Source organism: Ambystoma mexicanum, chromosome 8 (assembly GCF_040938575.1).
Source record: "Ambystoma mexicanum isolate Mex_15411 chromosome 8, UKY_AmexF1_1, whole genome shotgun sequence".
NCBI lineage: Eukaryota > Metazoa > Chordata > Amphibia > Caudata > Ambystomatidae > Ambystoma > Ambystoma mexicanum.
In genome coordinates this window covers 579,435,099-579,450,602 of record NC_090929.1, presented here as the reverse complement: position 1 = coordinate 579,450,602, position 15,504 = coordinate 579,435,099, and the positions used below count along the sequence as shown (strand labels likewise).

At 44.9% G+C, this 15,504-nt stretch overlaps 1 protein-coding gene across 1 annotated transcript in view; it reads left to right on the top strand.

The window, feature by feature from the left end:
- NPHP4 (nephrocystin 4) overlaps positions 1–15,504 on the top strand; it is a 1,060,260-nt gene that overhangs the window by 256,439 nt on the left and 788,317 nt on the right. The window contains exons 5-7 of the mRNA XM_069610268.1: positions 4,741–4,805; positions 7,453–7,599; positions 14,861–14,997. Coding sequence (XP_069466369.1) covers positions 4,741–4,805; positions 7,453–7,599; positions 14,861–14,997 — 349 coding nt within the window. The remainder of the gene's footprint in view (positions 1–4,740; positions 4,806–7,452; positions 7,600–14,860; positions 14,998–15,504) is intronic.

The following is a 15,504-nucleotide window of genomic DNA, read 5'->3' as shown; positions in this document are numbered from 1 at the left end:
TTAGTATGATCACCCCTCGGCGAAGCCCTCAATATCCACCAAGACTGTCCGAAGAAACCCATTTTACCCAGAGTTCGGGGCGTAAACAGTGGCCAGTGAGAGTGTGTAATTATCTACTACCAGTGTGACAAATGCGTATCTGCCTTACCTGTCTGTTTTAATGGCTACAGTTTGGCCCGGGAGTCCTGTTCTGATTCCTACTAGTACCCCAACTTTGGACTCTACGTTCGCCTGAACGATTATGCGGTACCTTCCTAGTTTTAAACGATTAGCATCTGCTTTCCTGTTATGTGTTTCTTGCAGTGTGATGATGTCTGGTGCATGTTGCAGTAGGAATCTTTCTAATTTTATCAGTTTTACTGGGGTGTTTAGCCCCGTATGTTCATCGAGAGGAGATTAATTATCTCTGCGGCTATGTTCTTGTTCGTAAATGGCGATTTTCCTGGATCGGTGTGCCCTCAGGCTCTGCCCCAACTTGACCCTTATCCAACCCCCCCCAACTGATTCCAACTCCCCCCCCACCTCTTGCTCTTCCATTTCCCCTTCACTGTGGCGGGTCTGTGCGCCTATGCAGGCCTCCCTCATCGTGAGCTGGGGCGAGACCCACCTGGATTCCCAGGGCCTTCCTTCCGGGTGTCCTATACCCCTGTTGAGTTTCCAAGAGTGGCTTGTGCGCCCCCCGTCCCCCATCCTTGGTGAAGGTAATTATGAGCACTTGCTTGATTCTTGCGTTAGTGAAATGTCTTAGTTTACATGGGAGCGGCTTTTGGCCCCTTGGGCATCGTCCTGGGAGCTTGTGAGGTCTGTGCCCCTTAGGTGGGGGCGCCTGTTGTGGCCTCTTGGGATCATTCCCATGGTCTTGGGTATTGGGATCGCCTTGACAGTCGCCCCCTCTCCGTCGAGTCCTCCTCTTCCTCCAGATTAAGGAGCCCATGTCCCTCCTGTAGCGTAGTGACCCTGTGCTGTATGCCCTCCCATTGGAATAGCAGCCCCAAAGTGGAAGGTCCAGCGATATCTTATTTGCTTTTCTTGTAAAACCCTGAGGACAGGTCTCATTTCTTTCCTTTTGAGGAATGGGCAAGGTACTGATATAGGGGAACATCTGCCCCGTTGTAGTGAATTGGTTCAGCTGACCGGGCCGCCCTAAGGATTGCTTCCTTCTACGGCAGTCTCGCCAATGCTCCCACTACATCCCGCGGCCTTGCACCCGGTTCTTGTCGCTTTGGGCCGATTCTGTGGACCCTGTCAATCGTGATATCGCCTGAGTGATCTCTTTCCAGGAGAGACTCGAATATTCAGGTGATCGTGCTGCTTGGGTCCTGGTCCGATACCGATTCTGGCAGGTTCCTTATTCGGATGTTTGATCTGCGAGGCCGGTTCTCCAGGTCCTCACATTGCTGCTCTATGTTGTGGGTGGCTCTCGTCAGCTCTTCCAGTGCTATGTCCATTTTCTGGGTTTCCTCCATCACCTCTTGCAGGGCCCTCTCTGTTGTGTCGGTGCGATCCCCCAACTCTGTAATGTCCCGCTTCAGTTCTGTGATGGATTGTTTCATTTTGTGAATTGGGCTTGGAACGCGAGGGTCATTTTATTTGAGAACTCCTGAAAACAGGCCTCCATGTCCTCTTTAGTGGCTACATTGATGAGGAAGCCGTGTTCGGGTCCTCCGACCATGGCTGTGGTTGGTCTTGTGGGATTGAGGTAAGGTTTCCTCCTTCTGTTTTTCTGGACCACCAGCGCTGCAGGGTATTGGCAGGATGTTTCTTGTGTCCAGCCGCCTTGCCTCTATTTCCTGACATTTGGGTATATGTCTGCACTTCCTTGGCCGCAGTCCACTTGGCTAACCACGGCGCTCTCCCACTCACTGTGCCTTTGTCTGGAATCCTTCTGTCGTTACTGGGCCGGGGCGATCCCAGGGGGTCTTCTCTTTACTGTGATGATTTCCGGGGCCGCCGCCTCCCCCAGAAGGTCCCCCCAGGTTATTGTTGTCTGCTGGAACAGTATAGAGCCTGGGCACTGGTCCCTGGGGTGAAGACCTCCGATGAAGGCCCGCCCATGGGAACTGCGGTCGCCTCTTACATGCGACTCAGGCCCCGGCGGGTGTCTGTGTGCCTCTGAGGGTTCCCCCAGCTGATGTGCGGGTGGTCCTGGCCTCGCTTTACTTATGCGGGGGTCTTGTTGCGTGCAGTGTTGTTCTGTGCCTATTGGCGAGCCCACGCTGCCCTGGGAGAGGGGGCGGTGCACCAATTATTGGCTGTTTTCTTTGCCTGGGGATGGTTGAGAGTCCCTCTGCCACCCACAGGGGTGGTGGGGCAACAGGGTCCAGCACCTGTGACTGGGTTCACAGCCCCGCATCATATTCTTCTCCCCTCCTCCTCTCAGCCGTGATAGGGTTTCGATAGGGTTTCGATCTGCCCCGCACTGTGGATGGAGGCCCTGTCCACCAGTGCCGTCGGTTCCCAGAATTGTGGTGGTGTGATTACCCAAGCTTGCAGTGATGTGGGGGTCTCCTTTCACTTGAACGCGCCTCGAACGGCCATGCTATTGAGTTCCTTTGCAGCCCCCTCACCCCCCTTGTCACCCAAGGCCAGTAGGCAAGCCCCTCCTCCTCCAGGCAGCAATCAGCCTCTCTGTACCGCTCCGGGCCACCACCCCGTCACCCTTCTCACCTTCACCAGCGGAGCTGCTTGGTCATGTGTGGCTGTATCTGGGTCCCACCACCGGCCGTAGTTCTTTGTCTGTGGCTGCTAACCTGATACATTTGGCCACAATGTCTCCCACTCTGCATGGATGTGGGGGGTGGCCACGCAGATTCTATGTTCCTTCTCTGCTGGGCAATCACCCACTGGTGCCTCCGGGGGGTACCCTGGGCTGGTTTGCCCCTTATGGTGTTCAACGCCCCATGGCTGGCCGGAGCACCTCCGCAGCTCTGCTTGATTCGACTCCGAGCTCCTGCTCTCCCAGGGCTGCTGCAGAGTGGGCAATCCACTGCGTTGTTTATGCCCCCCAAAATTTGCTCAGTGGCACATCTGCTCTCCTCCCTGGGTGTGAAGGGGGGACCCTTTTCGATCGGATTGTGCTAGAGGGGGACGGAGCGCACCACCACAAATCCACCTTAACGAGCCACCATCTTTGAATCCATGTGCCCCTTCCTCCTATAGAATTAGTCTCCCTCTGCCGGGCTCGGGCCAATTGCAGTTCGCATTAAACTATCGAAGACTTTCGAATGTGCACGGGATTTAGCTTGACCGTTGCAGGACCACTTCGATCTCAAAATTCCCTTTTCCACAGTTGCCAATCAGTTGGATACCTAACGGAGACCTTTGAATGAGCACCCATGTGGTGCCAGACCACTCTGTCTACAGTATCTTGCTTTGCCTCCCAAAGTTCAATCACTACTCTGGTTTTCAATTATATATGCTTTCCTTGTCACATACGTTTCACACATTGTTCTCTTTAGATTTCTTCTTACAATGTTGCTGCTTGCAAACTTGGTTCTAACACAGCCAGGTTTGGTATCAGTCTCTCCAACTCCCTGCCTGTGCTCTCTTTACTGGTGCTGCTTTGTTGTAGGAGCCAAGCACAGTATCACAGTGGCAACCGCTCCTCCTCGCCTTGGTTATCGATGCTGGAAAGCCCTTGGTAACTCTGGCACACTATGCAGTTTTGTTCAGATTTGTGTTCCTGGGCTTAGATTTCTCTCATGTCCAAAGTTCACTAAAGTAACGGTCTGAAAAGGTCAAGGGCACTTCCCTCCTTGCAACCCTCTCTGGTCTCGCCATCTTTCTCCTCGTATTAAACTGCCATCTTGTAACTGCTGTTTCCTCGTGTGCTTTGCCTTGCTCAGAGTGTTCTTTCATGCTCCGTCTTTTATTTGTGTGGGGAAATGTGATGGAAGTCAGGTGTGTGTAAGGATCAGTAATTGCCTGACCATTGTATTGGGACATGTCAGGTATACGGCTCTGGTGTTAGTTCGTTTTCACTCATGGTGAGCTGTCCGTGAAAAAGTGTTTGCATCGGGAAACGGGGGTGGGGAGGTTGAGTTCCTAGGTATTCTACTTGGTGGGATGGAGAAAACGTGTTACGGGGAAGGGGATACCACGTCTCACCATCCGGTCTTCCACTTCCCGAAGACCCCTCATCCAGGTGATCCTCCCGCACTGGTCCACCCCCAGGAACTGGATGCAAAAGCGATGGGTGTGTCCTGGCCACCTGGATCACAGATCCCCAGGGACTAGCGGGTGAGGCACCTTCAGGTTTTTCACACTGCCTAAGGTGCATCATCAGGACGTCAGCACATCCAAAATGGGATGATGTTCCACATGCCTATCAAGGTCCCCACTGACTTCTCCCCATCCCAACATGCTCAAATTCTACACTGCAACATACAATAAAAACATCAACAAAGCGGCCCACATATGACAATTGAACATCTATCCTAACAACAGCAAACCTCCACACTATGCCTCTCCTATACCAACTTCTTTGTGACAGTCCTCAATGCACTAGTGGCACACGAGGATCCCCTGTGGACACAGATAACTCAAGTGCTTTTGATACACACCACCTAGACATAGACCCACTCATTGGGTACTACTTGACTGCACCTATCAACGGAATAGTAAAGCTAACTTGCATTTTCCATTTTTTAAGCAGCATGAGTGGTGCTCAAAAGTTGTTTAAAGCTAAAATGATCATGCATTCAATTGAGGTCCTCAATTTCTGTCATTTTTAATTGCCAGGCTAAAATTGTATCATGGAACACCCCGTGCTCTCCTACATCCTGCCCTGAAGGACCCCATGGAATGTGAGTATTGTTGTAAGCAAAGTTGCATTGTTTTACTGTGTAAATGTTCACAATAAATATATTTTAACTCCTGTGCTTACATTTGAAAGTCTTAAAGTACATCGGTGCACACCGCAATCTCTGCTCCTGTACATCTTCAAATCGTTTTTAAGAGACTGAAACAATGCAAGTTGTAATCCGTTGTGGGATATCCATTATACTGACAAATACCATCTGTCATAAAAGTACATTTTCACCGCCATATTGGAGTGGAATATTAATTTAAGTGGTCAGCAAAAGTCTTCTCCTGAATAGAAAAGAATTTGGCTACTTTGCAATAGTTGCCCATCGTTCAATGTTTAAGATGTTGTGAGGAATTGCCTTCTGCCAAGGGTGCAAAGCCCTGCCTTTTATGATTTCTATCAACAAATAGAATTATTGGGGTAATTCTGTCTCATAAAGGTGTCATCTGCCATCCAGAATCCCCTTTTCCATCGACTCCATGCCAAAAGCTTGAGTGCAGTTTGTCCTGCCACATCAGTAGCCTGATATGCAGCACCTTCTCTACTCATGGCACAGAGCAGGTTCGATGGTCACAAGATGCCCACTTGACAGCCTCAGAGAAAGCCATGTCTCTGTGGCACAGAGACAGCATTTAAGATATGTTGCTCTTTGCCAAACACTATGATTATCATAAATTGCCCATGCTGGTGGCAGGGTAAACTCTAAATGAAAGCTATTTGTAGGATTAGGGATTGTGCATGGTACTACTTATGATCACGACCGCCACGTTCCAGTTGATTTCTCACATGGGTCCGCTCTTGTGAGTTAGCATGGCTGTGGAAGGTGATGTGCATTCTGCTCAACCAGGTGTAGCCCAACAAATGGCAGGACAGGAACCTGGAGAGCCGGGCCTCCTCTTTGATCTCTTTGTGAGGGCCAGTAACACCCTCCGTCCGAGACAGCTGCACAGCAGGCAGCTGTCCTGGGCCAAGGAATCAAGGGCGCACATACATTCAAGAGGAGTAGCCTCATACTAGGGTGTTGCATATCTAAAAGTCTTTGTTCTCAGTAAGAAGGGAAGGGAGCAGGTTTCTGATAGGCAGGAGGGCTCTGGTCAATGGGAGAAAACTTTCACCATCTTAATTCTCACTGTCCCTCTCTCTCTCTTTTCTGTCCTCTCTACTACTTCTGGAGCAAAGCACTTGAAGACCTTTGCCCTTAAAAGAAGGGGTCTTTCCCCCACCTTCAGCAGATTCGCTCAGTTCCTCTTCGATCCTTTAAGGCTGCATATCCATTCTGAAGATCTAATTAAATTTCCTTTGGGAAAGTTGTACTTTCCAAAGCCCTGAGCCTGAGGAGAAGGAGGAATAATCCAAGACAGAAGGAAGATCTGTTTCCTACCACTCCCAGGGCACATCCGTCCACTCTGCACTAGAATCTGCTGAGCTGGGAGAGCAGACCCGGAACGGAACCATCCTATCCTCGTGTCCCCCTGAGTGGGCCTCACAGCAACCGGAGGACCAGACCAACCGAAGTGCCCTGTTTTGCCGCATCCAACTGGTCTCTGCGTATACACCGGCACTGGTTGCTGTGCTCCTCCACCACATTGCCCATTACATGTACCTTCAACCAGCTCAACACCACATTGTTTCCTAGCTAAAGCATGTCACCTGATAGGCCTGGAGTGACTGCTCAATGCTGGGACCCGAACTGAATCCACTTGAGCCATATGCCGACTACAACCATAGTTCGGCACAGTTAGCCCTCGAACTGTATCCTCCTTGACCACACATCGACGCAACCGAGATCACCACTTCCACAACCTTTGCCTGCCGATTTGAACTGCTGGAGTGTCACTCATTGATCCCTCCCAGCGGCTAAAGCCTGATTCGGCCTGGTCAACTGCAAAGCGTTCCTGAGACCGCCCAACCTGCATCTTTGAGAGCTGCCTTCTACCGCACAGAGCACCCACATTCACCCCTGCTCGATGCCTGCTTGCTGACAGGGGCTTCAGGATCCTACTTGCCCGAACTGAGCCTGATCAGCTCTCATCTACATTCGATCCTGGGTCTGACTGTGTCAAACCACCAAGAACTGAATCCAGGTACTCTTGACTCTGAACTGCCCCCTCGGTCCACTTGGACCCTAGAGACTGGTTAGGTCACGATTGCTCCTATTTATATACAAAATATGTTTGTGGTTAGTACCTTACCTACGACCCCTGGAACTGCGCTCAGAGTGCTACTTTTCCAATCTGTCACATATTCTCTGTTCTTCATTTGGGGGTGTTTTTGTACGGTATTTTCTATTCATTCTACGTGCAGATGGTGTGTTTGATTAAAGCATTTTTTTTATATAACCTTGATTGGACATTCCATTTGTTTTGGACTGTGATTTGGACTTCCCTCCGCCCACGTTACCACGAAAGGCGATGGAGGTATAGCCCTTAACTGTCTTTAAACCTCTATGATTGCATTGTGTTTTGGTTTGTAGAAGTGTGAGGACAGAGTGGACCATTTAACCCCCTACCTCTCCTTGTACTTCTGCAGAGCAGAATCCAATTCAACACAGATGTGGCACAGGGTGTTATGAACTAAACATATGTTGGATTGTAGTCATCCTGGTTCCCATTCCAAAAATGTCCTTTTTGTATCTCTCTTTGTAGTGAATAAATACATAACCCTTGTTGAGAACTGCCAAATACAGTACAGTTTAAGGCCGCATCCTCCGCTGGAGATTGTTCTACACCTGTTCCCTGAGAACCTGCTCATTTCCGGCACAGAGATCATACCTGGCATAGAAGCTGCAGAAGGTAAAACACAACACGTAAGGTCTGCATTAACTAATACTCTGCAGTGTTTTTTATGTAATACAGATAAGGTTATAGTGCTCCTGTTTCCTGCCCAACCATTGTACACTGGTAATTGAATTGAATTAAATTGTATTCATAGAAAGCTATATGTCAAAGCACTGTACAGAAAACAGATAAACGGTACAAATCAAATGGAATCAACAACTGGATTAAAAGAATTAGCAGGTAAAATCAACAGGAGAGCAAATGGGTCTTGAGACATGAACGAAAAAGGAGGGGAGACGAGAGGAGAGGGGAGGAGGAGGAAGGACTTTCCAATGTTTGGGGGCTAGAAGTGAAAAAGATCAAAAATAAGATTTAGCAAAGGGAGGACGGGGAACACTGAGTAGAAAGGGGGATTTAGAATGAAGGGGAACGGAGAGGGAAATAGAAAAAAATAAGGGAGTGGAGATATGGTGGGGCAAGACCATGGAAACATTTAAAGACCAGACAAAGAAAATTAAAAAGCAGATGCCATTCAAAGGGGAGCCAGTGCAAAGAGACTAGAGCAGAGGAGATGGAGTCAAAAGAAGATAGACAGAAGAGGATGCGAATAGATGCATTTTGGATAGAATGAAGAGGAGAAAGATGGGTAGCAGGAAGCCTAAGAAGGAGAGAGGAGCAGTAGAACAGGCATGAATAAAATCAATGAGGAGACAAGAATTTTGGATGCATTGAAAGAAAGAAAAGGTTGAGTCTTATGACGGTTATAGAGATGAAAGCAAAAGGAATGGGCAACAGCAGAGATGTGGGAGGAGAACAATAAGGAAGAGTCGAGAATAGCACAGAGACTTTTGGCATTAATGAAATAAGAAGTGAAGAAGGGGGAAAGAAATAGAGGGGGAGGCATAGGTGCAGGAAGAATAGAGGCAGGAAAGAAAATATATTCAGTCTTGGAGGGATTTAGGTGGAGAAAGTGAGCCGTCATCCAAGACTGAATAGCAAAAGGGCAGGAGGAAAGAGTCAAATGAATAGAAGGTGAGAATGAAGAAAAAGAATGGAAGAGCTGAGTATCTTCAGCTTAACATTTATGAGAGACTAAAAGAAGAAGAGGAATGGTGTATTAAGAATAGAGGAGGGGACAGAGATCAGAGCCCTGAACACCGTAGTGAAAAGGGAGAATGGAAGAAATTGAGCCAGCAGATGATACCAAATAGGTGTGGTCAGTAAGATAGGATTGAAACCAGTTTAGAACAGTACCATGAAAACTGAGACGTGAAAGGGAGCGGAGAAGAAGAGTGTGGTCGACAGTATCAAAAGTAGCTGACATGCCGCGCAAGACCAGGAGAGAGGACTGCCTAGAGTGACGAGCAGCGAAAGATGAATCACATACAGAAAAAAAGAAAAATTTCAGTTCAGGGCAGAAACCAGATTGGTAAAGTGGAAGGAGAGAGGTATTGGTGATGTGAGACGAGACTTGAGAACAGACAATACGCTCCATTAGTTTGGAAATAAAATGTACTAGCATGATGGTGTGGTAGTTGGAAGGGAGAGAGGTATCCAAGGAAGGCTTCTTGAGAATCATAAGAATAGAAGCGTATTTAAAAGAGGAACTGAAAACAGAGGATTGAAAATATAGATTAAAGAGAGAGTCCAAGTAAGGAGAGACTGAAGGATATACCATGGGAATGACGGAGGAAGGAAGGGAATCAGAGGAGGCAGCAGTGGGATGGGCTTTAGAAAGGAAAGAGGAAATATCAGTGAATAAAATAGGACAGAATAAGGATATTAAAATTGAAGGGGTACTCGGGGACAGAAAGAAGGCGCAAGTTGATGAGGGGGCAGGAATAATAGAAGGGTGTAGGGGAGTAACTTTGGAAGTAAAGTAGGCAGCAAAATCAGAAGCAGAAAGAGGTGCGGAATGAGAAGGATCAGGGGGAGCAGGCGAGAGAATGCGATTTAAGATTTGAGAGAGATGACAAGGATAAGAAGAGAGAGAGGCCAGTGAATCAGTGTAGAAATGTTGTTTAGTAAGAATAATGGCAGTGTCAAATTCAGAGTGAAGAGAAGAAAGATTAAGTAGATCAGAAGGTGATTGGGATGTCCACCTTCGATGTTCAGCCCGGCACAAGTGGCGCTGAGAATAACGAAGAGCAGGGTTAAGCCAAGGCTGAGGAAACTTGTGCGAAGGCAGAAAAGACAGGAAGGATAGAACATTAAGAGACTTCAGAATTGAGGATGAGAGAAGGGAAGCGATGGAAACAGAAAATGAAGATGGAGTATTGAGAGTCGGGAGAGCAGAGGTGAGGAAGGAAATGAATAAGGGGGTATCAAAAGACCGAAGGTTCCACTGAAAAAATGCGGAGGTAAAAGAGGGCAGGATGGTGAAGAGCAGGGTATAAGTGAAAAGGTAAGAGTAGGAAGGAAGGGCCAAGACAGGAGTAAGAGATGGAGACAAAGAAAAGATCAGATCCAGGGAAGAACCAGAGATATGAGATGGAGGGGTGAAGACTGGCGAGAGAAAATAAGGAATTGGTACTGAATAGTGGATATTGGCCATATGGAGGTTGAAATCCCCAAAAGTGATGTGTCAAGAGGAAGAAAATAAGATAGGAGTAGGTCAATGCCGATACAAAAGGAATGAGGACTATCATTTAATAAAAAGGCAATAGGTAAATGTTTAATGAAACAAGAGAACTGATATCCCAAGAACAGGATGGTAATGGGCCTGCATTGGCGAGGTCTTTGAGAATGAGCGGGTGTCCTTTTTAAAATGTCTTCCTTGGCTTTATAGATAGAATTACTGGCATCCTGATTATGAGAACACCTTTTTCATGTCAGGAAGGACTTAAAAAACCTGGATTGTTGTAAAATGCTGCTCTTCCCTACATTTCAAATGACGTCTTGTTGGACCTGCTATATTGGTGAGTGGGCACCACTTTCTTTAATACAAACTGTAATTATTTAATTTGCAGTCGGTTATCAATAAATGTGGGTTGGGATGCAAACCCGTTCAGATGGATGCCTCTGTACGGGGCATTACGATAATACAAACAATGTGGACCGAGGCCAGAGAGCCTACGGTGCGGGTTGCGCACCCTTTTTCTAGCTCATCGAAACATTCAATTATGATGTTCTTACATTCTTCTCTCTTTGCTTGCTTGCTATCAGTATCATAGCTGAAACTTTTAACTCGTGAAAAAAACAGCTTTATTGTTGTTAACAAATGACCGCGCTCAGCAGCCTATGCCACAAAATGCTAAAAATGATAATGCATTTCGGACAACTTGTCCATCCTCAGGGCAAATAGCTATACATACATTGTGAAAAGTTAACCAACCGGTCACCAGAACCATATATACACACTAAATCCAAATATCAGCACAATGTTACAGTAAATGTCATGGGACCCGGAAATTAACAATCCATACACATCACAAGTGTGCATAATCCATTTGCAACCACCGTCACTAAAATATCACAATTCGGTACAAGCTAGGGCACAATTTTCATAATGCACATAACACTCTCACCGTTAAGTTCATTTACGTGTGTCATCATTATTATCTGAAATACAAAGGCATACATCTATTTGAAAAAAAAAAACACAAAAAAAAGAAGGAAAGGAAGAAAAAGAAGAAAATAGTTGTTACAGATATTTGTTAACAGACCACATGTTCACCCTACAACCAGTAGTCAAACCTCAGCAATCTTGCTATGTCCCTGCAAGGTGCGAACCATGCTGCATAGCACTGATGTGGTTGCTAACTCTTCTATTTCTCTCGCTGTGCTTGTGTAAGCAACGGACAAACCATGTATTACAACGATCACTCAATCATACTGATAAATAGTACCTGGCGTAGCTGGTAATCCACTTATGGCGTGTATGATTGTTGTTGATCAAACATGCTATGAAGTCACTAGGTGGTAAGAGTCTAAGAGAAAGTACATGCCTTATGCATTCTAACTATCCATCAGAGAACCTGTGCACAAATATTCACAAATAGAGGTGAACCGCATACTCACTGAGGTTATCTTATGCTCTTCCCTGAGGTGCGGGTCAGCGCTCAAGGCTAATCCAATCAAAAGTGTTGAGGAATGCACAAAACTACAAGAGTATTGCAAAATTGTTAGTGAAAGAATGTAAAGTCCAGACAAAGGAGGATTTAAGTGTTAAAAATATATCCATGAAACACAAATAAAAGTGTGATGGTGAATATTTGAACTACTCAGAATTTTAAAAAAATAAGTTAACTGTCCAATAAGAATTAAATGTAAGGCCCTACATCAACTGAGGACATGTTAATGTGTACAGCCACGTAATATTTTTTATAAAGCTTTTGGATGTTTGAATTCATATTGTCTGCAATACCAGTATGAATAATCCAGGCCAGGCGCCGCATGGACCAGTTCATTGTTTGTTCAGAGGTTTGGCCATGTCAGAACTGTTATCTTTAAAATTAGAATAAACTTCAGCTCTCAGTTTACTAATGTGAACACTGTTTGCAGGTGATGTATGACAAGGGTTCCACAGCCTCAATGTGAATATAAATATCCTAATGCAAGACTCTATGGTTGGAGGCCCAAACAGGATTATTTTTCCTCAGATGGAATGGGTGGTCTCTCCCAGTTGTTTATTTACGTCAATGTATTTTGAGGCAATGCTAAAAACAGTTGGGTTCAAAGAAAGCTTGATACTTATAAAGTACCTTTATATGAATCCACCTCAAAGACCTTATAGAAGCAAAGGTTTCTCTGTTTTATTTGCAATCACAGGCCGGGTCCAGAAATGACTTGAAACTGCTTCTTAGAGTTATTCCTCTGGTCTACCTCTGTGCGATCTCAGGCAGAACTGGTCAGTCATCCAATACTCACACAACCATATGATTTGTGTCACCACAGTTACAAAGCACTGCTCATTAGGGCTTCCAATATCTTTATTTTCAGCTGTTGAACAGTCTAGTGGCTCCGAACAACTAGGCAAAAGTATCAAGCTTGCCCTACTAATTTCTAAATTACTAGCCAGTCCTGTTTTTGATGGTCATTTGCTGTCCTTTGGGAAAGGCAGTTCTTTGGCGAGAAACGATATCCTGTATCTTCAAAGAGTTTTCAGTAACTGTGGCCGACACTTGGCATTACAGAGTGAAATCCCTTAGGTCAGGGCCTTTAAGGTTTCTAAAGAATCTCCTGGAATGGACAGCAATCCCACTTCAGAATTGTAGATGTTTGAAAAAATGGTTTAAAGAACTGATGCATCATATACATCTTTTCAACAGATGTTTTATCAATAAAGGAAAACATAAAGGTCAGAGTTTAACTAGTCCCCTGGCTAGGTATCCACTTCATGCAAGACTGGTTCTCAGGAATGTGGCATTTCAAGGAAGGCCTGGACATCTCAGTTTACTCTGAAAATGCATCAGGGTTTACCAACAGATGTCTGGCTACTCACGTGTGGGGGGCGGGGGGAATGCCTCATCTCAATTACCTTTGAGGGGTCTTTGATGGATATGTAAGCAGAATCTCTATGTGGTCTAAACTGCCTCAGAATAACCTAACATTCTGTCTTTTCTGTATATATGTGAAGTCTCCATCTTCATATGCTGTATTCTGGCATAATATCATCCCTTTGGGAAAATGTAGGTGTAGAACTTACAGTACAAATAATGGAACAACAAAAATGAACCTGGGCGAAATGAGATCAGAACATCTTTACACATTTAAACAATACCAAGTCTTGTCAGCAAAAAAAATATTTATTTATAAGCAATTTACACAAATATTTATTGTTCTCAACATCCACATTTAAACACCACCATTCATTCCATCATTCATTCACAATCTCACTATACATGTCAATATTCCACACTTGTGGTACTAAGACCACCTAGAACCAATATATTAACATACATTTCAACACCTCTTGGTGATTACAGTAAGTGTTAATACAAAAACAAATAGCATATTGCTTATTTGCTGTAACTCAACATATGTTTCGGTCGTCACAATAGGCCCCTAATTAAAGCCGGCAAATATAAGCGACCTTCTTCAGGAGACGGATGGTTCTGTTGCAACCACTCCGAAATGTCAAAAGGTGGAGGATGTCATCAAACCTCAATCTCCACGTGAATTAATGGAGACGCGTGTCAACGATGGACTAAATCCTGCAGTGGTGCTAGATAACTCTGCGCCTATACTGATCAAAAATTCAGGTATGGGGGTGTCTTGCGTCTTTAGTCAATAAATCCAAAGAGGAAAAATCCCTGTTCTCGCCTCATGTGGCTGAGTCCGGATATGTTCTTATTCTGGTACCCCAGTTTTTTCTCACTGCGCGGTGGTTCCAGTTCAATGTTCCCTGGGTTCCTTCTCTCTTGTCCTGCACACACAATTTGGTGTAGAACTATATTTAGCCTGTAGAACCTGTGGCAGTAAGGCAATCCCTATTTCGGAACTTACAGTACAGCCAAGGGATGTTATGATGTCCGGTAAGGGCTGATAACTCTCCTCCGCTCCATAGCAATGAAATTGTATTTTAATGGGTCTACTCCTAAAGGCTTTACAATGAATAGATTGATCCCTTCCTACATAAAAGACCAATAACAAATTTCCTTTCACAATGGGAAAACTTCCCAGGGTAATTTCCCAAGGGAACATACGGTTTGATAAAGAGCTCTAGGTCTTTCCTAGAGTTCTTTATCAAACCGTATGTTCCCTTCTGTAAAAGTGCTAAATGCTGGGATTACAGCTATGTACCAATTTTCATCAGTTCTCTTAAGCTGCCACGAAGATAATAAAAACAATAAGGTTACCCGGTGAGTAACTTTTAAACGTGTCTGGATGCTTGCATCTAGTTTCTTTTGTGTTTAGAAGCAACAAGGTGATGCTATGTATTCCCAATTCAATCATATGGTTATCATTTTACCAGTGCCGGTTTCTGTGAACATAGCTCCTTCAACCTTTCTTATAATTGAAATTCACACGTGTGAGAGGTTGTCAATTTCACACACAAATCCATTTTGACTAAATGCACAGACTCAAATACCTTCTTATTTCAAACTGGAAGTAAAGACAAGCAAAACATCCTCTGATTCACTGGATGGATCTATTGAACATGCTGTTATATAATAAGCTTGGACAAAATGTTTTATGTGCGTGACCAATCTTGGGGTAGTTTGCAAAAATCAGCTTTCACATTATAATCAGTTTTGTGATATTATTTTAGGCTTGAAATGGCTTCTTAAAACTGCTATATGCTTTTTAACATACAGTATTAATTAATGTCTAGGTGATAATTTACGGAAGCCCCGGCTGCAGCAGACGGTCACTTTGTACTTGGACAGACTTTCATTCCATCTGTACCCATCATTGCAGAAATTTGAAGAGGAACTAGTAGAACTTCTCAACAGGGATCGTTTACTCAAGGTACCAACAAAAGGTCCCGTTTTTTCTTTTAATTGTCAGTTCCAACACTGAACTAATGGGCCAAGGAGCCATGCGGGTATATTCAATGTTTTTATTGTTATTTTGAATTATGTATTTGTATCTCTTATCTTCTGTTGTGCCAGCATGCCATGCACTTTATTGTGTTTTGTTAACCATAACCTTATGAAGTGATACTGTATGCATCTAAATTAAATGTAGGGGATCGTGCGCGGGGTAATTATCATTTGATAAATTAGTTGCTGGTGACATTTAAAATCTTGCCCATTATACAATGTGCTGTTTTTCCCTATAGGATCCTTTGTCACTCGTCCAATGTCTACTCTTTTTCTCTTTCAAAATGGATCCATTAACTGATCCCTTTGAGTATGGGCTACCTTCTTTTAAAAAGCATGGGGAAGTGGGCATTGTGCCATCTCGAGTTTTCAGTCTAATGTCATTGCTCTTTTTAGTGCTGCATATATCGCAAATCGGTAAACTACTTTACCT